The 19,835-nt window shown below is 61.2% G+C and overlaps 1 protein-coding gene across 1 annotated transcript in view; it reads left to right on the top strand.

Annotated features, from left to right (window-relative positions):
- GPR161 (G protein-coupled receptor 161) overlaps nt 1-19,388 on the top strand; it is a 44,461-nt gene extending 25,073 nt beyond the window's left edge. Inside the window, exons 4-7 of the mRNA XM_039241885.1 lie at nt 5,239-5,963; nt 12,483-12,587; nt 14,534-14,653; nt 16,370-19,388. Coding sequence (XP_039097816.1) covers nt 5,239-5,963; nt 12,483-12,587; nt 14,534-14,653; nt 16,370-16,617 — 1,198 coding nt within the window. The 3' untranslated portion in view covers nt 16,618-19,388. The remainder of the gene's footprint in view (nt 1-5,238; nt 5,964-12,482; nt 12,588-14,533; nt 14,654-16,369) is intronic.
- Nucleotides 19,389-19,835: the final 447 nt, after the last annotated feature.

Here is a 19,835-nt window from a genome sequence, read left to right as displayed (position 1 = left end):
CTGGTTACGTCCTCACCACCAGGGGGAGCCAAGCAGGGCGCTGGCCGGTGAGCACAGCACTCCCGATCGTGTTTTCAGATAGCTTCGTGGCAGATGCAGTTTACTTTTTATTATTAGTCTGTCATGTGGCTTAAAGATCCAAATTGACTGGACCAATGTACTTGATCCTGTCCTCTTCTTCTTCTTTTTTTTTTTTTTTAATGTTTATTCATTTAAACATTTTTTTTTTAAAATGTGTATTTATTTTTGGGACAGAGAGAGACAGAGCTTGAGGCAGGGAGGGGCAGAGAGAGAGAGAGGGAGACACAGGATCAGAAACAGGCTCCAGGCTCTGAGCCGTCAGCACGGAGCCCAACACAGGGCTCGAACCCACCCACCATGAGATCATGACCTGAGTCCAAGTCAGATGCTTAACCGACTGAGCCACCCAGGCGCCCCAGATGTTTATTTATTTTTCAGAGAGCCTGAGCAGGGGAGGGACAGAGAGAGAGGAGTACAGAATCCTAAGCAAGCTCCAGGCTCTGAGCTGTCAGCGCAGAGCCTGAGGCGGGGCTCGAACTCACTCACCGGTTAGATCATGACGTGAGTCAAAGTCAGATGGTTAAGTGATGAGCCACCCAGGTGCCCTGATCCTGTGCCCTTCTAAATGACATATTTATGTATTCTTTCCACCTGCTTCATTTCGGTACATTAACTTTATTCCATCTTGATAATTTTGGAGGTCACATATTTGCCTTAGTCTGTTGGAAACCTAAAGATGCAACTGTGTGTGAGTGTGTGTGTGTGTGTGTGTGTGAGAGAGAGAGAGAGAGACACACACAGGGAGGGAGGGATGGGCAGATGTGGAGGGGTAGGGAGGGAAGGTGAGGGAGGGAGAGGGGGAGAGAGAGAAGAGAGCAGGAAGGAAAAAGAACAGAGAACAGAACTAGAGGAGAGAGCTGGGAACATCTCTAAGAAGGTGGAAATGGACCCGACACCCCCCCCCCGCCCCCCGCTCCCGCAGTGGTCATGACTTTGACGGAAAGGGGTTGCAGGCTGCACTCTGCTGCTAATACACACTCCTCCGGAGAGTCCTTGCCGCACCCGGCTGGCCCCCATTCTGCAGGCGAGCGAAGCGAGGCTTTGTGACCCGCCCCAGGCCCGCGTGGCTGGTAGGTAGCTCGTCGGGTTCTGCGGCGGTGAAGGCCGGACTCAAGTCACAGCAGACCCCGGAGTGGACCAGAGTCAGGTCCAGCAGGCGGTTAGTTTAGCTCAGGGTTTCTCAGCCTGGCACCGCTGACATTTTGGGCTGGGTAACACTTTGCGGGGATGGGGGGCTGCATCCCGGGCCTCTACGCGCTAGATGCCAGTCGTTCCTCCCCAGGCACTGCCACACGTCCCCAGGGGGACACGTCGCCCCCACGGAGAACCCCACGGAGAACCCCGCCAAACTAAGTTGGCAGAGGAGCCAAAGGAGTTCATCTCGCAGCCTCGAGAAGGGGGAGCAGAACAGACTGTGTAGACAAAATAGCCGACTGGAGAGGGATTGGGTGGAAATGTCGGGGTCCTGAGCCGGCCACGTGGGGAACGTCACGTGACCCGGGAAGACCTGTGCCCTGACTAAGTGTGTGACTGGTCAGCCCCGGCCTAGCCTGGCAGCTCTTCGGGTTTGCACTGCACACGCAGGCCCTGAAGACGGGGTTCGGTGAGGGAAAGCGGGCTAGCTTGGGGGGGGTCACAGTGCCGAGTCCCCAGCGTCGGGGGAATGCTCTGGGGTAACGTGCGCTCCCCGAGGCGGCGTAGGCTCCGGCTCCGTCGTTTGCAGTGGAGGCGTCTTAGTGACGTCATCACAGGGGGCGGGTTCCGGGCTCCGTGTGCGTGGTGACGTCAGGTTGCACGAGACGTCGTGAGCGCCCCCTGTGGGCCCGGGGGTCGTTCCTGGGCCCGTGTGTGAGCTGAGTGGCTAGAGAAAAGGCTGAGCTTCAGGAGCTCGTTAAGGGCACGGGAGGCAACCCCCTACCTCCAGGCCTCTGATGACGTGCGGGGACACGGGGCGCCGCTCTCGTTCTGTTTTCCTCTGAACTGCAACGGGCCTCAGTGAGGCTAAGTTTGTTTGTTTGTTTATTTATTTATTTTTGAGAGTCAGAGGCAGCTTGAGCAGGGGAGGGTCAGAGAGAGAGGGAGATACGGAATCTGAAACAGGCTCCAGGCTCTGAGCTGTCAGCACAGAGCCTGACGTGGGGCTCAAACCCATGAACTGTGAGATCATGACCTGAGTCGAAGTCAGACACTTAACCGACTGAGCCACCCGGGCGTCCCGAGGCTAAGTTTAAAAAATGAAGTTTCAAATCTACAAAGTCCGTGCTTTCTCATAGGCAGATGGGGGATGTTCTGGATCTTGATGGAGCCATAGGTTTGCACATTGCATCGTATGTAAGTTTTACCAAAAAAGGCAAACAAACCCTGAAACCAGAGTAGTCCTTGGAGGGTATGGATCTAAAGGGGTTGCACTCGGGCCTGTGGGGGCCCCCAGCACCCCCGTGGGACTCGGGGCTCAGCTGGGAAGTTTACCTTCCCGTCCCCCTGGAATTGCTCTTGGCCATAACCTTAGTCAGTCGGTGAAACAGATACTATTTATTATAGTGAAGGAGGAGTCTTGCCATAAAATCATAATAATAACTGGGTGTTGAGAATAGCCAGAAGATTATGTGTGGAGGGCGCTTATTGTAATTATTTTTCAAAAGTCAGAACGGGGCTGGCCAAAGCGGGGGGGGGGGGGCGCAGCTCACATCCGGGGCCTGGCCTCCCTGCGCTGTTGCCCCGGAAGCGTCTTGAGGTCAGAGAGCCTGCACACGGTTTAAAAGGGCAGAGAAAAAACTAGAAATCTCTGCCTTGTTTCTCTTTAAAAGACACCTCCCAGGCAGCCCTCAGTCCCACCCTAGCAGACCCCTCACATTTCACTTGCCGGGATGATGGCGCACAGGTCATTGTCCCGGCTGTCACCTGGCAAGAGATAGGAGACCACCAGAATGGCTTGACTCATCTCTCAGGACGCAGAAGGGCCCAGCGTCCCCTTTCGGTCATGGTAGCTGGAAGTGCATGAACATTCTGGGTTCCTGTTTTCAGGAAGGAAGGAGGAAAGGTCAATGGACAGGCAGAGACCCAGCTCTACCCCTGCTGTGTGAAGGGCAGGCACGACCACCAGTGTGGCCCCTGAGTTCTTGGGGCAGATGTGTGGCAGGGCCCCTGTGATTCCTGACGTTGCAGACGAAGGCCACCCAAGGTCACACAGCTAGTGGAGGGCAGCTCCCTGGGCATGCTTTGTTCCCCGGGCTGCTCGGACGTTGCAAGATGCAAACCCAGGTCACTGAGTGTTTTACCCCAGGCTGTGCTCTGCGATATCCATGACCCATCCCAGGATCCGCACTAGATCCTCCTTTCAGACCCCACACCCGGACCGCACCTAGCCTGGCATCAGTGGTCCCTGGGGCACCTGGCTGGCCCAGTCGGGGGAGCATGCAACTCTTGACCTCAGGGTTGGGAGTTCAAATCCCATGTTGGGTGTAGAGATTATTTAAAAATAAAATCTTTTTTTCCTTTTCTTCTTTTTTTTTTTTTAAAGGAGGGGCACCTGGGTGGCTCAGTTGGTTAAGTGTCCTATTTCAGCTCAGGTCCTGATCTCATGGTTGGTTTGTGGGTTCGAGCCCCACATCCAGCTCTGCTGACAGCTGGGAGCCTGGAGCCTGCTTTGGATTCTGTGTCTCCCTTTCTCTTTGCCCCTCCCCCAGTCGCACTGTTTCTGTCTCAAATATAAATAAACATATAAAGAAATTTAAACAAAAGGAAAGACCTTCACAAAGGGTGTAGGTGGGGAAACGGCCCCTCCCAAGACAGTCAGCAGGCAGCATGTCGCTGTTAGGCTGTGGCCCCTGTCCCTGCACTGCTGGTGCCCAGGGGTGACTCGGGCTGGGACCTGTGTGACCCTTGGCCCTGGTCGTTTCCCAGCGTCCTCTCTGTACCGGGCAGCATCAGCGGGTCCACCCCTGTCTTTTCCACAGGCTGCGCTCATGGGGAAAGCCTGCTATTCATTAAACAGCGTTTCCTTTGGATAAAATGTCTGCGTGGGGAGTGTGTGGTCCCCCTTCAGCCCCGTGACCTAAATCCTCCCACCTTTCCAGTCCCGGGGTCAGGCCTGTAGGCTTAGTCTGCTCCGGCCCCTGGCTTCTTGCCTCCCGCTCCTGCCGTGCCTGTGCGGCTTCCCCGCGGGCTGGGCGCTGGCTCAGGTCCCCTGGCCTCACCAGAGCTGCCCTTCCTCCTCCGCGACTCGGGCCGGGGCCTTTGAACGCCTAAGACCTGGCTTTAGGTGCTGTCTCCCGCAGGACGCCTGTGCTGACCCGCGTCTGGACCAGTTGCCCTGCCAGTTTGAGTCTGGAGCCCTCCAGGCTTCCTCCCTCCATACAGTGCGGGGGGATAGGAAACCCCCTGTTGTGTGGACTCCAGAACGAGCTGGTTTGCGAGGAATTGCTGGCGTGTCGCTGGGGACGGTAGAGCCAGATTGTCCGGGTTTATGTCTTGTTTCTTCCCTGGGCAGGCTGCTTATTCTCCCTCTGCTTTCGCTCCCTCATCTGTGAAATGAGGGTAATGGTAATACCCCCCTCTTTGGGCAGTTGTGAGGATTACACGTAGCCTCCCCACCCAGATGCGGACTCTGTCAGGTGCCTGCCACCCCCCACATCTCCTCACTGCCTTTCCCGTACGTAGCACAGGGCTTCCCATAGGCCTTCGGTAACCGTTCATCAATTGCATAAACCCTGTAGTCTTCTATATTATTCTGGCTTTTTAATGAGCCTCTGAAAACTAACGTACGCTGATTGATGTCAGCAACACAGAAGTGATCTGGCGTCAAGCACGATCCCTTAGAACCCCCGCAGATGCCTCAGGGCGACCCATGGCCCTGAATATGATTGGGTCCTGGCATGGTGACTTGGAAACAGGACCGCCTGAGCCCTGGGTTCATCCTGGCCTCCAGCTCCTGACTGATGAAGCAGGGTGACACTTGTCACCCAGTCTGTGGGTCCCAGTCCCAGTCTGTGACTTGCCCGGGAAGAGTTGGGAGAAGGGGCCGTCTTAGGAGCCCCGTGGCTGGGTTGGAGGGAGAAATTCAACACAGCTCGCCACCTCGGAGAGCTCAGGGGGCCCATTCTGGTGGGTTTTCGCTGTTTTGACCCCTCTCTCTCGCCCCGTCCATACTTGCCCTAGCTACTACGCTGTCCTGTACCCCATGGCGTACCCCACGAAGATGACAGGGAACCGAGCTGTGATGGCGCTCGTCTACATATGGCTTCACTCTCTCATCGGCTGCCTGCCGCCTCTCTTCGGCTGGTCGTCGGTGGAGTTTGACGAGTTCAAGTGGATGTGTGTGGCTGCGTGGCACCGGGAGCCCGGCTATACCGCCTTCTGGCAGATCTGGTGCGCCCTCTTCCCTTTCCTGGTCATGCTGGTGTGCTATGGCTTCATCTTCCGCGTGGCCAGGGTCAAGGCGCGCAAGGTGCATTGTGGCACCGTGGTCATTGTGCAGGAGGGCCCCCAGAGGAACGGGAGGAAGGACTCCAGCACCTCCACCTCCTCGTCAGGCAGTAGGAGGAACGCCTTTCAGGGCGTGGTCTATTCGGCCAACCAGTGCAAAGCCCTCATCACCATCCTGGTGGTCATTGGCGCCTTCATGGTCACCTGGGGCCCGTACATGGTCGTCATCACCTCTGAAGCCCTCTGGGGGAAGAACCATGTCTCCCCGGCCCTGGAGACCTGGGCCACGTGGCTGTCCTTCACCAGCGCCGTCTGCCACCCCCTGATTTATGGCCTCTGGAATAAGACAGTTCGCAAGGAGCTGCTGGGCACGTGCTTTGGGGGCCGGTATTCCCGGGGGCCGACTGCGCGGCGGCAGAGGACATCCCGGCTCTTCAGCATCTCCAACAGGATCACAGGTGAGCTGGGAACTTGCTGGGGGAGGGGTTCCCCCCTGGGGTGGGAGGCGCTCCGCCGTGTTGACGGTGAGCTCTCAGACCGACTGCGGCCTCAGGGCTCCAGGCGCGGTGTGCTTCGGGGAAGGGACATCCCGTGTGTCCCCTGTGGTTCCCAGGCAGCTTTTGGCAGGGGACACTGGAGTTCGGAAATTTGTTTTCTGTTTCCCCAGCCACGGCCCGCTGGCCTTTCTGAAACAGATAAGAAGCCAGGCTGCCCTCCCCTGCTGGCTGGGCCTTTGCTGTCGGTGGTCCGTAGAGCAGAGCCCACCTCCAGGCACCCCCGCCCCCTCCTCAGCTCCTCCTCCGACCTGTCTCGCTGGTCAGCGGTGTCCTCATGTTGGCGCCAGCAATTCATGTGTGTCAGCGCCACCCCCAGCCCTCCCCCTGCTGCCTTGAAATGTCATTGTCCCTTGTGTGTAAAGCTGCTCTTCCGTTGGTGATTGATTGACCTGGGAGCTAACAAGTTCCTGGAGATGATCTCTCCCCTTTGGTGAGGCTGGAGGAATTAGTCTAGGCGGGGATAGATTTTTTTTTTTTTAAAGTAGTTTATTGTCAAGTTGGTTTCCATGTAACACCCAGGGCTCATCCCAACAAGTGCCCTCCCTCAAACAGATCACCCCCTCCCCTCTTACCCACCCTCATCAGCCCTCAGTTTGTTCTCGGCATTCAAGAGTCTCTCATGGTTTGCCTCTCTCCCTCTCCCCCACTATTTCCCCCCTTCTTCTCCCCCACGGTCCTCCGTTAAGTTCCTCCTCCTCCTATACGTGCAAACATATGATATTTGTCCTTCTCTGCCTGACTTATTTTGCTCAGCATAACACCCTCAAGGTCCATCCACGTTGCTACAAACGGCCAAATTTCATTGTTTCTCATTGCCGTGTAGTATTCCTTCGTATAGATAAACCACATCTTCTGGATCCATTTGTCCGTTGATGGACACTTAGGCTCTTTCCATGTTTTGGCTATTGTTGAGAGTGCGGCTATGAACATTGGGGTACACGTGCCCCTATGCATCAGGATTTCTGTATCCCTTGGGTAAATTCCTAGCAGTGCTATTGCTGGGTCGTAGGGGAGTTCTATTGTTAGTTTCCTGAGGAACCTCCACACTGTTTTCCAGAGGGGCTGCACCAGTTTACATTCCCACCAACAGTGTAGGAGGGTGCCCGTTTCTCCACATCCTCGCCAGCATCTAGAGTCTCCTGATTTGCTCATTTTAGCCACTCTGACTGGCGTGAGGTGGTATCTCAGTGTGGTTTTGATTTGTATTTCCCTGATGAGGAGGGATGCTGAGCATCATTTCATGTGTCTGTTGGCCATCTGGGTGTCCTCTTTGGAGAAGTGTCTGTTCATATCTTCTGCCCATTTCTTCACTGGTTTGTTTGTTTTGCAGGTGTGGAGTTTGGTGAGTTCCTTAATAGATTTTGGATATTAACCCTTTATCTGATATGTCATTTGCAAGATAGATTTTTTTTTTAACCCTTTTGATTTTGAAATAATTTTAGACCTGGAGAAGAGCGGGGAAGAGAGTACCGAGAATTCCCACCCACCCACGCCGCTTCTCCGGCGGCCACCAGAGCCATTGACATCGGCTCAGTGCTGTGAACCCTGCGCTTCCTGCACGTTTCCCCCAGTTCCCCACGCATGGCCTTTTTCTGTGTCGGGATCATGATCATGTCACGGCTCCCTTTGTCGTCTTCAAGCTTTGACAAGTCTTTGTCCCTTGTCTTCCATGACATTGACGCTTTTTTAGAGTGCTGGGGTGGGGGAGGCAGTTGTAGGATGCCCTGGTCTGGGGCTCAGCCGATGTGTTAGGATCAGAGTGAGTTTCTCCGTTTGGGCCCGGAGTGCTGTGGGGGTGCTGCGCTCTTAGTGATCCCCTCGGGCACGCAGGTCAGTGTGTGTTACTACCCATTTATGTGACCCTGGTGTTGTGGTTAACGTCTTCACTCAGGCTGCTGTCATGAAATGCCACAAACTAGGGGCTGACACCAGCGACAGGGCTTTTTCCCAGTTCAGGCGGCTGGAAGTCTGAGATCAAGGTGCCACGTGGGTGGAGCCTGGTGAGAACGCCCTTCCTGGCTGTCTTCCCGCTGCGTCCTCACATGGCGGGGACGTGGGGAGACGGGACAGAGCAGGCGCTGTGGTCCTTCTTATGAGGACCCCACCCTCATGACCTCGTCTGCTCCGGATTACCTCCCGAAGGCCCTGTTTCCAAATACCATCATTCCCGGGGTTAGGGCGTCAGTGTGTGAATTTTGGGGAAACACTGAGTCCATCCAGTTCATGTGGTGTCTGCCAGCTTTCTCCATTGTAGTCACTGTTTTTCCCACTGCCATTAATAAGTACCCTGGGGGAGATCCTTTGAGGCTCTGCAAACACCCTGCCTCTCCTCCAGCCGTCACCCACCAGTTATAGCGCCCACTGGTGGGTTCTTCCTATGGGGAAGTAGCCAGGGTTTTAGGGCCACGTTTGAGGGAGATTATCATGTAAATGAGCTGTTGAAGGAGAGATTTTGAGGGCGCTTCGACCGAGAAAGAGCTAGTTCAGGTTAGAGTTCTCCTCTTTTGCTGGGTGACTTTCGAGCTGAAACCACTCGAGAGAATGGTTCCTGTAAGTGGAATAGAGAGGCCGCCCACCTTCTCTCTCTGTAAAGAACGGGTTCCCCAGGACTGCGAATACTCAGTGGTAGTAGTGATGGGAGATCTTTTCCATGCAGCAGTAAGAAACCAGCATCACTGATGTATTTCATGGGTCGATGGAGTGTTACTTCTTGAGAGAGAAAGGAAGTCAGGGAGTTTTTATTCTTTTTTTTTTTAAGTAGGCTCCATGCCCAACACGGGGCTTGAACTCACGACCCTGAGATCCAGAGAGGGACTTTTTATTCTGAGCAGAGGAGAAAAAGAATCTCTCCATATCTCAGTATTTTAACCCCTGGAATGCCCCTTGCCCGCCCCCTGCAAGTCCGTGTTTCCAAGTATGACTTGTGAGTCAGAACTGCATTCACAGTCTGGCTTCATTTCTCTGAGTAACTTACTTGGATTTGGTAAAATCACTTTTCTTTTAGGCAAAGAGTATGCCATGTTTCGTATTCCGCTGAAGTGAAGAATGAGGAAAGAGAAAGAAAGAGGAAAGAGAATAGAGGAGGGAGGGTGGCCAGAACCAAAAGAAACATCAGCTCGTGGCCCGGATTTTCCACGCAGGTCACTGAGGTGGTGCTGGCAGAGGGCGTGGGGCCGGGAGAGCGCCGGGAACGCCAGCTGTGGTTTGGTGGGCCTGTCTGTGGCCGCTGGTGGCCTCCTCCTCTCGGAGGGGGCAGTCTTGTGGGATGCGTTTGGGTTGCAGAATGTGTGGGCCGATGGGCTCTGCGCACTTGGCCTTCCCCAGCTTCTGAGTGTTGGATGCACAGCAGAACTTGGCCTCCCTCCCCCCCTCCCCTCTGCTCCGTGCCCCGCCCGCCCCAGGAATGCCCACGCCCTTCTGGTCTGGAGGAGGGAGGCTGCCAAGGCCTTGGTCCCTCTGGCTGAGCCAGGGCTTGGACCCTCCTCTGACGCCCCCTGGGGGCCTGGCTTGCATCCGCCCAGACTCCTGAACCCAAATCCGCTTTCTGTCCCTGGAGCCTGCTTCTGGGCCACCTCCCTCACCTCCGGGAGTGCTGAGCCGGGGGTAGCAGAGGGGAAGTGGGGGGTAAGACCCCGTCCACAGGAACAGCAGGGGACCGGAGGCTCTTCTTGGCTTTGTTCCTCTCCATTTGCATGGACACCTGGGAAGCTTTAACCAAAGGAATCAGTACATGGAATTAGAAACGTGCCTCACAGGGTAAGCAGAGGCAGACAGGAATTCCAGAACTATCTGGAGCTTCCCAGCTGACTCTGGCTGCTAGGAGCTTTAGACACACATTGTCCCATTTATTTCATATGTGATTTGCACCACGATCCGTGGCTCTGGGTTTCTTGTTCTGGCCCCAAGCCGAAGAAGTGCAAACACTGACGTTTTCCCCGGGGTGTCACCTGTCCCTGAGCCCCCAGAATGCCTTCTGCCTGTGAGGTCTTGTTCATAGATATCCCGGGGCTGAGCCAGGACTTGAGGCCTCTGGGCTGCCTGGAGGTTGTCAGGCGCTCCCGTCTCCTGGTGACAGGTCAGCCCTGGAGTCGACATCGACCTCTAGTGCCAGAGGGTGAGCTGAAGGCTAACACTTGGTCTTGGGAGGCCAGACCACAAATCCAAAGCTGGCAGGGGGCTCTGGGCGATTAGGGACCTTCAGGAGAAAGCCCCCTCCCCCGCCCCCGCCTTCCGGCAGCTCTCCCACTGGCCGACTCGGACCTTTACCCCAGCTGGGAGGGGGGCCTGGGCACCGGGGGAGGGGCCGCCTCTACAGATGCCCCTGCCAGCCGAGTCCCCAGCTCCTGGGGTGGGGCAGGCCCCCCTAGCAGTCTTCCGGAGAGAAGGATGCAGGCACAGCGGGGAGGGACGCGGGGCACTGGAGAGGCCCTGCACCCTGCGGCCTCTGCATTTTCCCTCCTAGAGGCCCTCTGGCCACCTCAGCGTGCCTGCTTCACCTCAGAGCTGCTCCGCTGGTCTCCCCCCCTCCTCCCGGCCCTGCCGGCCTCCCCGCCTCCTCTGGGCACCAGTGGCTCTTGGATTTAGCCCAGGCTGGACCTGATCCCTGGGGCCTGTCGCTTTGGGCCTTTTTTCCCCCTTCTTTTTAAATTTCGGGTAATGGGGTGGATTGGGCCCAACCCAGTGGCCATGCGATCTGTTCATGGGACAGCCCCCAGGGTCGGTGCGCCCACTGCCCAGTGTGCTGGAGACACAGGATGGAGGGGGCCCCTGGCGGTCACTCGCAGGCCGTCGGCCCAGCCACAGCCACGGTCGTCTGGCCCCCGCTACTCCTCACGGTGTCCGAGGCCAGCGCACGCTCTGGCTCTCACCCCGGCCTCAGAGATGGTGTCCAAACCCCACTGTGGCCTCGGTCAGCCCAGCTGGCAGCGGACTGTCCCCCACGGCCCGTCCCCGAGCCAGGCTTCCCGCGGAGACACGGCCACCTTCTGAGGCTGGGGCCCTGGACGGGAGGAGCACATCTGGGGCCTTCTCTGGGTTCCGTCTCTACAGCAGCATCCAGGGGAGGGCCCTCTGCACAAGTGTGGTTCCTCGAGGTCAGGAGCGGGGTGCTCTCAGACCCGCCCCCACCCCCATCCTTTCCTCGTTGGCTCCAGGGAGGGCAGGAACGCACTGTCCATCCCCGCGCACCCTCCGAAGATTTAGGACGGAAGTAAAGAACCGAGCCCTCTCCTGCCGGTAGGGGACTGGGGGGGGGGGGAGGGGGCGGTCTTTTCCGGCAGGTCGTTCAGTCCAGTCTGCTAGGCCGCAGGTCTTCTCGTGAGGCCAGAGGACCTTGACTTTGTGGCTGCGTTGGCTGCTAAGAGCGCCTCCTCGTGGCCTCCCCGCTCTTTTGTTCCTGGAGTCCTCGGGGGGGACCCGCGTGGAATTCTCGGTCTTCTCAAGACCCCGCCATGGTCTCCTCCAAGATCCATTTCTTTTCCTTCTTTCCCTGGTATCCCTTCATCTCTGCCTTTGAGGCCAGCGCCGTTCCTGGTGACAAGGCCCTGGGCACGGGTGAGGGCCCTGCGTGGGGCGCTCGGGCTGCTGGGCTCCGCCTGCCCGGAAGGGGCTTCCCCCTCCTCCTGGGTTGAGTGAGAGGAGGGGCAGGGCCTCCTAGGCCCATTTCCCCCTCCCTTACGCCTCCCTCCTCAACCCGGGGCTGGGAGGCGCTGTGGGAGGGAGGGACCCGGTGCCCCCGCCTCCCTCCTCCCCGCCCCAGACACTTTCCCTCCAGCCCCTCCTGCTGCAGAGGCCCCAGGGCCTCCAGCTCCTGAGCCCTGGGGTGGGGGGGCGGGAGCACTGGGTGAGAAGCGGCCTCCGCTCCCTGGGTCCGGCCGCAGCCCTGGCCGGCACCCTGCTGTTGGCAGGCCGCCTCCCCGCTGTGCGGTTAGGCCTCTTAAACAGAAGTTCTTGCCGGGATTCGGATCTCAGTCGGCCGCAGAGCATCCACGGCCCGTGTTCTGGAAGGTCGTCTCCCACGGCCATTTGTGTCACGTTTTCCCTGCCACCTGCCTTGTTGGTGTGTGTTGTCGCCAGAGTTTCCTCTTTAGGGGACCCAGGGATGCTGTCCCAGTGCAGACGCCCCACCCCGGGACAGGAACGGGCCGAGGGGCCACAGGCAGCGGGGCTCCTGGTCCTGCGGTGGGGACGGGGGCCTCCTGATCCTGCGGTGGGGGCGGGGGGTGGGCTCCTGATCCTGCGGTGGGGACAGGGGGGCAGAGGGGCACAGGCAGCGGGGCTCCTGATCCTGCACGGCTTGCAAGTGACAGAGGGGACAGGAGAGCAGGAGGTGAGGCGGGTGGGGACCCCCTGGGATGGGAGGGATGGTGGCTGCGCCCGGGGGACCTGGATCGTGCTGACGGTGCCGACTCTGCCTTCCAGACCTGGGCCTGTCCCCACACCTCACGGCGCTCATGGCAGGCGGGCAGCCCCTGGGGAACAGCAGCAGCACCGGGGACACTGGCTTCAGCTGCTCCCAGGACTCAGGTGAGCCTCGCGCCTGCCCCATGACCCTGGTGCCCCCCCCCCCCCCTACATGTGGCTTTCCGGTTGTGGCTCATAGCTCACCGGTGTTGCCGTGCCTCGGTTTGCTCCGTATAAAATGGGGATTTCGGTTCCTCTTCTCTCCGCCACACAGTGTTATTGTGAGATTCAAATGAAGTGAACCCCTTTGAAAAGTTAAAACGCTGCGTGCCCGTGAGTCGTTACCGTGAGTGTGACACCCTCGGCCCTTTCGGGCTCTCGAGGCCAGCTGCCTGGTGTCCGGGGTCTGATTGCCCTTTTCTGAGCTGTGTTATCTTGGGCAAGTTGCTCAATCTGGAAGCCTTTGGAGCATCACCGTGTGTGAGCTGGGGGTGGCCGTCCCCTATCCCGGCTGCTCCGAGGTCACACCCCCAGCTCACCACCCTGGATGCCCAGTGCCCTGCCTTTGAGAAACTTGGTCTCCCTGAAGAGACACGTGTTGGGCACAGAAGCTCCCCATCCCCTGTGGCTGCCCCCAGGGGACCCTGCAGGCCGAGCTCCTTCTCCAGGCCGTTGGCCTGGCTGCTTGCCTAGCACACCACTGGCTGCCTCACAAGGCCCTGGTGAGAGGCGGGTGGGCAGAGGCGTCTGCCTCGCATCCTGGGGCCTGTGCCCACGAGCTTGGCTGCAGGGAGTGCAGGTGCAGCGGGCGAGGCAGTGGGGGGGGGGGAAAGGGGGTGGGGTTCGCTCCGTGCCTGCTGCCCGGAGCTTGTGACAACTTCTTTCTGCCTTGTCCCAAGTCTCCCCTCCTGAGCCTGCCTGTGTCGTCCACCCTGGCACCGGCCGTGGGCAGGGACCGAGAGCAGCCCTTCTGTGGTGGACAGTTTTCCCCGGAGGCAGAATATTCCCCGAGAACGTTCTGTCACCTGTGAGCCAGTGGGTTGAACCACCTTCCCGCCATTTCTTCTCTCGCGTCCCTCATGTGATTGGAAGGAAAAGAAGGCCCCTGAGTCACCCCCCAGGCTCTGTCCCCATTTTCTGACAGCCAGCAGGGCTGTGTGACATTCATTCATTCAACGCAGGTTTATTTGCCCAGACTCTGTACTAGGATCCAGCGGTGAGCTGCGCCCAGGGAGCTTTCCGTGGGCCTGGGGAGCCTGGCGGTCACCCCGCGGGCTGTGGGCACTGCTGCTGTGCAAGGTCGTCCCCAGAGGGAGCTTTGGAAGCCTTGGAGAATTAGAGCAGCGTCTCTGAGAGTGAGCCCCGAATGCGAGGAGGCAGCGGCGGTGCAGAAGGCGCGGCCGCGGCCGGAGGAGGAGCGCGGCCTGGGCCGCCACTCAGATCCAGCGTGTGCGACCCTGGGCGCCACCTGCACCGGCTGCGCCTTGGTGGTGTGACCCCCGGTGAGCCCTGCTGTGTGCCGAGCCCGGCCGCACCTGCCCGCGTCGCAGCTCGCCGCCCCGCCGGCTCCGTGAGGTGGACGGAGCTGCCATCCCCGCGTCGCGGCCTTGAAGTTGCTGAGGGGCTCAGCACCTGCCCCAGGTCCGTGCGGGGCGCGCGGGGCCACCACGTGCCGTGCCAAGGCCGACGATCGGCCTCCCCGCCGGCGCCTGGGCGGCTTCTCAGCAGGAGGGCCGGGCTCTCTGCTCCCTGCCTTTGTTTCCCCACTCTTTTAAAGGGTATATTTTTCGATTCTTTTTTGAGCCCCGAAGAACTCTACATTTTCAAGTTTTAAATGTTTATGTAGCACAAAATATTTTAGCAGAGAGGCAGCCCCGCGGCCGGCTGCACCGCGCCCCCGACGCCGGGCGGAGTGTTCCTCCCGCACGCGCTGCAGGGCCCTGGGCGCGCCTGCTGGTGGCATTGAATCCGGGGGGCTCGGGCGCGGGGGCGTGGAGAGGGGGAGGGGCAGGCGGTGAGGAGGACCCCGCACCCCTGCTTCTGTGTGCACAGTCCGCCCTTGGTTTTAGGGACAGATGTGATGCTGCTCGAGGACTACGGGTCCGATGATAACCCTCCCTCCCACTGTACGTGCCCCCCCAGGAGGAGGAGCTCGGTGACATTCGAGGATGAGGTGGAACAAATCAAAGGTTGGTGTGTGGCTCACTGCTTCGGGACAGCAGGCGGGACTTGGGGGTGGGGGGGCCCGGGGGGGCGGAGGGAAAGGATCTGGGGAAGATTCGTTGGTTCGGCCCTGCTGGTGCCCCCAGCATTCCGGGGGGCCCCGCTCTGCCGGCCTCACCTGTCCCTGGGCCTCCGTTGTTGGGGTCGTGGCATCTAGGCTGGGAGGGTGGGGCTATCGGACTCTAGACAGATGTGCACGCGCACGTGCACGCACACGCACCCGCACCCCCCCATCCTGAGTCCCAACTTGGGAAGCTGCCTCGGGATGCAACTTCCTGAGGCCTCCGCAGTCACCCGCCCCTGGGGACACGGTGCGGGTATAAATCCGAACTCGCTGTCTCTGAGCCGCCGCTTCCTCACGTGGAAAATGGAAGCAGTGCTCCCGCGGGTGCTCCCACCTGAGCAGAGGCTGCCGCCCCTGGGGTCGATGAGGGCGCGTGGGTCTGTGAGGGGGTGGGCTCTGCTGCAGCGCCGACACTTCGTCTCCCGCGTGTCCTGAATCCGACCCCCGCACCTTGTCACCTCTGGGTCGGAGGGACCAGTTTCCCATCCGGGCACTCTGGTTAGAAGAGCGGCCGGGGACCATCCGGACCGCCCTCGAGGTGCGACTGTCCTCCGATCCTCAGTCAGACGCGTCATTGCGCCGCTGGCCTGTGGCCTGGACGTCGGCCCTCGGGGCACCCACGTGCGGGGGCGCCAGAACCCCCGGGTGGGATGTGGAGTCAGGGACCCAGGACAGCGGGCTGTGCCGGAAAAGTGGGTCCTGTACAGCTTTAGGATCGTAGAGAACCCCACCTCTTCTCCCGCCCCACCCCCCACCCCTACCCCGGCCGGACTGGGGTGATCACAGAGCTCAGGAGACCGATCGGCCTTTTCACTGGCAAAGTAGACTCGGGAACAGAGGTGCCGGCCTGCGGCCCCACGGGCTTGGCATCTGTGGCCCGCTAACTCGAACACGAATGCGCCCCCCAGGCCACACGGGCCAGTGTGGCCCCTTCAGGCCTACTTAGTGGGGATGGCAGGCCTGAGGGCCTGTCCGCAGGCAGGGAGGGGCAGGGCCCCCCTCAGGTCGCAAGTGAGGGTCAGGGAGAGGCCTCTTTCCTTCCCTGAGGGCGGTGGGGGGTGGGGGTGGAAGTTGGCTCCTCTCCAGAAAATGTCGGGATGCTGAGCGGTGAGGGCGATAGTGTCATGAGGCACTGGGTGTGGGGTTGAAGAGTCACCCCTCTCTGTGTCAGTTGGTGGCGTCCCAGTCCTGTCCCCAAGGCTCCCGGGGGCCCAGCCGGTGTGGCGGGGGGAGAGCCCTCACTCAGCCACGTGGTGGTTTGTAGCGCGGACAGCCTGTAGCTCTAGGGACCCGGGACGCCAGGGAGCTCTTTCAAGGTGGGGCGTTTTGAACACCCTTCGCGGGCAGGACTTGTCAGGCCTTTCTCGCAGGCCAGACGTACCCATTTCAGCAGCACAGAAACCCTGCGGAGGGGAGTAGCAGGCGCTTCTTGCTACAGACCGGAAGCTTCCATGCTGCCCGGGGTAGTAAATGGGAAGTCGAGGGTTTCAGCCCCGGGAATCTGACCGCAAAAGCCACGCCCTCAACCCCCTCCGCGGGCGAGGAGGCTGCGGCAGGAATATTCCTGAAGCCCTCAGTCCCAGCCCCCCCGCTACCCGTTTCTCTGCTTCTCCCCCAGATGCCGCCAGGAACCCTCTCCTGCACGTGAAGGCCGAAGTGCACGAGTCCCTGGACAGCTACGCAGCCAGCCTGGCCAGGGTCATCGAGGCCGAAGCCAAAGTCAACCTGTTCGGGGAGGAGGCTTTGCCGGGGGTCCTGGCGGCGGCGCGGACCGTGCCCGGGGCCGGCTTCGGGGGCCGCCGAGGCAGCAGGACCCTGGCCACCCAGAGGCTGCCGCTGCAGAGCATCGCCGAAGGGAACATCTAGGCCGCGGAACCGCGATGAGAGCCCGGGACGGTCGGCCCGTCCCGCGGGGTCGCCCGGGGACCGAACGACACCTGAGGCCGCCGAACGGCGTGTCCGGTGAGACCGCGATGGGCCCCTGGGACGTCCTGGCGGTGGGACCGGAGGCGCCTAAGGCGCGAAGGAGAGCGGACGGAGTGGGGCGCGGAGGGGCCGGAGCCCGGGGCTGGGCAGGAAACCGCCACGTGGCTGACTCCCTCCCACCACGGCTCCTGAGCCGGGACCCCGGCCGTGCGCCCTTCGGGGGACAGCCCTTCCTGGCCAACAGGGCCGTCCCCTGGCGTCTGCGCGGTTGATGCGTCGCCCTGAACGGTGCCCAGGACACCCTGGAGCGGGGTGGCCCGGCGGCGTGGCCACACCTGCATCCCGGTCATGACCTTGCAGCCCGCTGCGGAGCCTCCCGCTGGTGCCGGAAGGGACCCTCCACGGGTCACCCCGCGGAAGCCGAGGCTGCCGTCCCCGAGAAGGGGGACCGTCCCGCCCACCTTCTGTTGACCGGTTCTCTGGTGTTTCAGAAGAAGGGGAAAACCACTATAAAAGACACGAGGGAGGGGCAGGCGCCCGCTGTTTCATTTCCGGAATTAAAAGGACAATCCGTCGGGTAGGACAGGCCACCCTCCGCCCAAGCACGAGGGAGGCTGCGGTGCCCAGCACGGCCGGGACCCAGAGCACAGGCTGCGGTGTCCCCGGGACTGGTCGGACGGCCGCCCCCAGCCGCACAGGGACAGCCCCCCTCACCCAGCGACGACTGCCGGTCCCCTGGCCCTGGGGGGTGAGGCAGGATGGGGTGCAGACGTCTCGCCGCACCTGTGCTCCCGGCCCAGCTCCGCCTCTGCCGGCATCGGGGACTTCCGGTCGCCCCTCTAAGCCGTGGGTCCGGAAACTGGGATGGGGAATGGGGGGTGGGAGGGGGTGGGAAGGTGGATTTGAAGGGTCTCCAAGATTATTTCCAACTGTGATCGTTCATGTTCTCTATCTGTAGTTTAGAAACGGGGGTGGGGGGGTGGGGAGCGGACCCTCCCACGGTGCAGGCGCGTCTTCCCAGATGGTTTCTGACCGGTGCACGCGGCCCTGCGGGGGCGCAGCGGGTGGGCCAGTCCGACCTGTCCAGCAGGGTCTGGCCGAACCCCAGATGCGGGGCGCACGGAGTGGAGCCTCGGGAATGGGGTTTGTACGGCCAGACTTTGCCCGTCTCCCCTTCGGGTTTGGGACCTTGGCTGAGTCTGGGCTTGCGGTTGCGCTGCGGTGACGGAGGCCGCCGGATCGCCCGTGTCCGCCCTTCGGCCTGGGTGCTCGGCTAAGTGGGTGCCGAACTCCCGCCGTCCCAGTTCGAGGCGGTTCGCAGGGGGCAGGTTCCCGGAGCTCCGGCCGCCCCGGCCACAGGGCAGCTGCTCCGGAAAGCGCGCCCCCTTTGCGCGGGGCGTCCTAGCTCCCGGTGACCGTCGCCCGTGAGCCGCAGGGCCCCTGGTCCGCCGATTTGTGCCGGTCCGCTACCGGGCGGCCGGCGTTCCTGGTCTGAGGGCATTTTGTTTCCGGTGTGTGTTTGCCTTCCGACACCTGTCTACTAAGGGACCACGTTCCTGACCAACTAACATGCACAGAGGTGGCCTTTGCGTCGAGGCTGGAGTAACCCGGGGTGGCTTGTCCTTTAGGCCTTTCTGAAAGCGGCACATTGGCCTGAAGAGCGCTCCCCACTCCCCCCGCCCCGCCCCGCCCCCCCGGCTGTGCTCGCCGGAGTCTGGAGACCCCAAGCCCCACTGGCGGATCTCAGACTAGGGGACACATGAGGGCTTCGCCTGAGCCTGTCCTTGCCGAGAGATTTGTTTCCCTTTTCTCTGTCGTCGCTCCCAGCGTCTGCGGACTGTGTGCAGTGTCGTCGCTCATTATAATGTAGGGAGAAGCCTGGGCCTTACTGATGAGTCAAGTCCTTCTTCGTTCCCCAGAGGGAGGCGGGTGTCGCCGGGTTGGGGACGCCTGAGTGAGAGCGGGGGGGGCGGGGGCGGGGGGGAAGGGGTGACGGCGAGAGAGGAAGGGGCCATAGTCCCCACCGTCCTGAAGGCTCCGAGAGGCCTTTTTGAGGACCTGCGTTCTTGGTGCAGAAGGTCAAAACCCCGGCTGCCCCCCCACCCCCACCCTGGGCCCGTCAGCTTCGCGGCGCTGGGCGGGGGCAGCCTGAGACCCTCCCGGGGGCACGTGGACATGCGGGCACACGGTTGTAAAACCTCGGCCCGTGCCTCGCCGTCTAGGCCCATCTCTGCCCCTTTCATCGAGGTTGTCACTTGACTGGGTGGCTGCGCTGTGCCCGGGGTCTGGGGGCTCTGGTGGCCCCACGACAGAGCACGCAGCCCACACCGGCGGACACACCTAAGCCCGCCCTGGGCCGGAGGCGCGGAGCTCAGGCGCTCGGGGCGCGGGCCGCTAAGTGGCAGCAGCGTGGCTGCGGTGCCGCCCGCCGTTCTAGAAAACCCGAAGGGCAAAGCTGAAGGCGCCTTTGCTTTCAGCGGAGCACGTGCTCCGAACGCTTCGACCCCTCTGCCGCCTTCGGCCTTCAAGGCCCCCCGCTTTCTCGGTCCACGGTCGTGCAGGGGAGGAGGGCCTGCGGGGTGTACGACCAGGGCCCCTGGTGCTTGTTCTCAGTTGCCCTGCCCCGTGCTGCGGTGCACTGCGTAGACCTGAGCCGCCCGCGACGCTCACTCCGCACTCGCGTCAGGCCGAGGCCTTGGGGTGCGGTGGGGCGGGAGAGGGAGGGGAAGGGCTTTGCTGCGGACGGGGGCGGGGGCCTTGTAGGTCCGATGGGACGTCACCACGTGAACCCGTGTCCGTCCCGACGGCGCGGCCCCGAGATGCTTGCGCAGCCGAGGCCCAGCTGTGGGCGTCCGAGGCCCCGGAGGGGACGTGGCCACGAAAGGGGGAGGCGGGGCGGCAGTGCGTGCCCTGCGGCCGGCGGGTGACACACGTGGGCACGCTCCGTCCCCCCTCTCCCCCCCCAGCGCTGGGGCAGCCGCCACGCGGTGGGGCCGCTCCGGGGCCGCGCTCCGGGGCCCGGGTCCCGGGTCCACGCTGCCGCTCCGGGGCCGTGCTCCCAGCCCCTCGGTCCGCCCACTTCGCAGTTGTGAGGAAAGGAGGTTTGTAACACTTCTCTGTGGGGACGCGGAACCCAGCGCCCCCCCCCCCCCCCCCCC

This window comes from Hyaena hyaena, unplaced genomic scaffold (assembly GCF_003009895.1).
Source record: "Hyaena hyaena isolate Hyena2069 unplaced genomic scaffold, ASM300989v1 scaffold_201, whole genome shotgun sequence".
In the NCBI taxonomy this organism is placed as follows: domain Eukaryota; kingdom Metazoa; phylum Chordata; class Mammalia; order Carnivora; family Hyaenidae; genus Hyaena; species Hyaena hyaena.
This window is presented reverse-complemented; position numbering and strand designations above follow the sequence as displayed.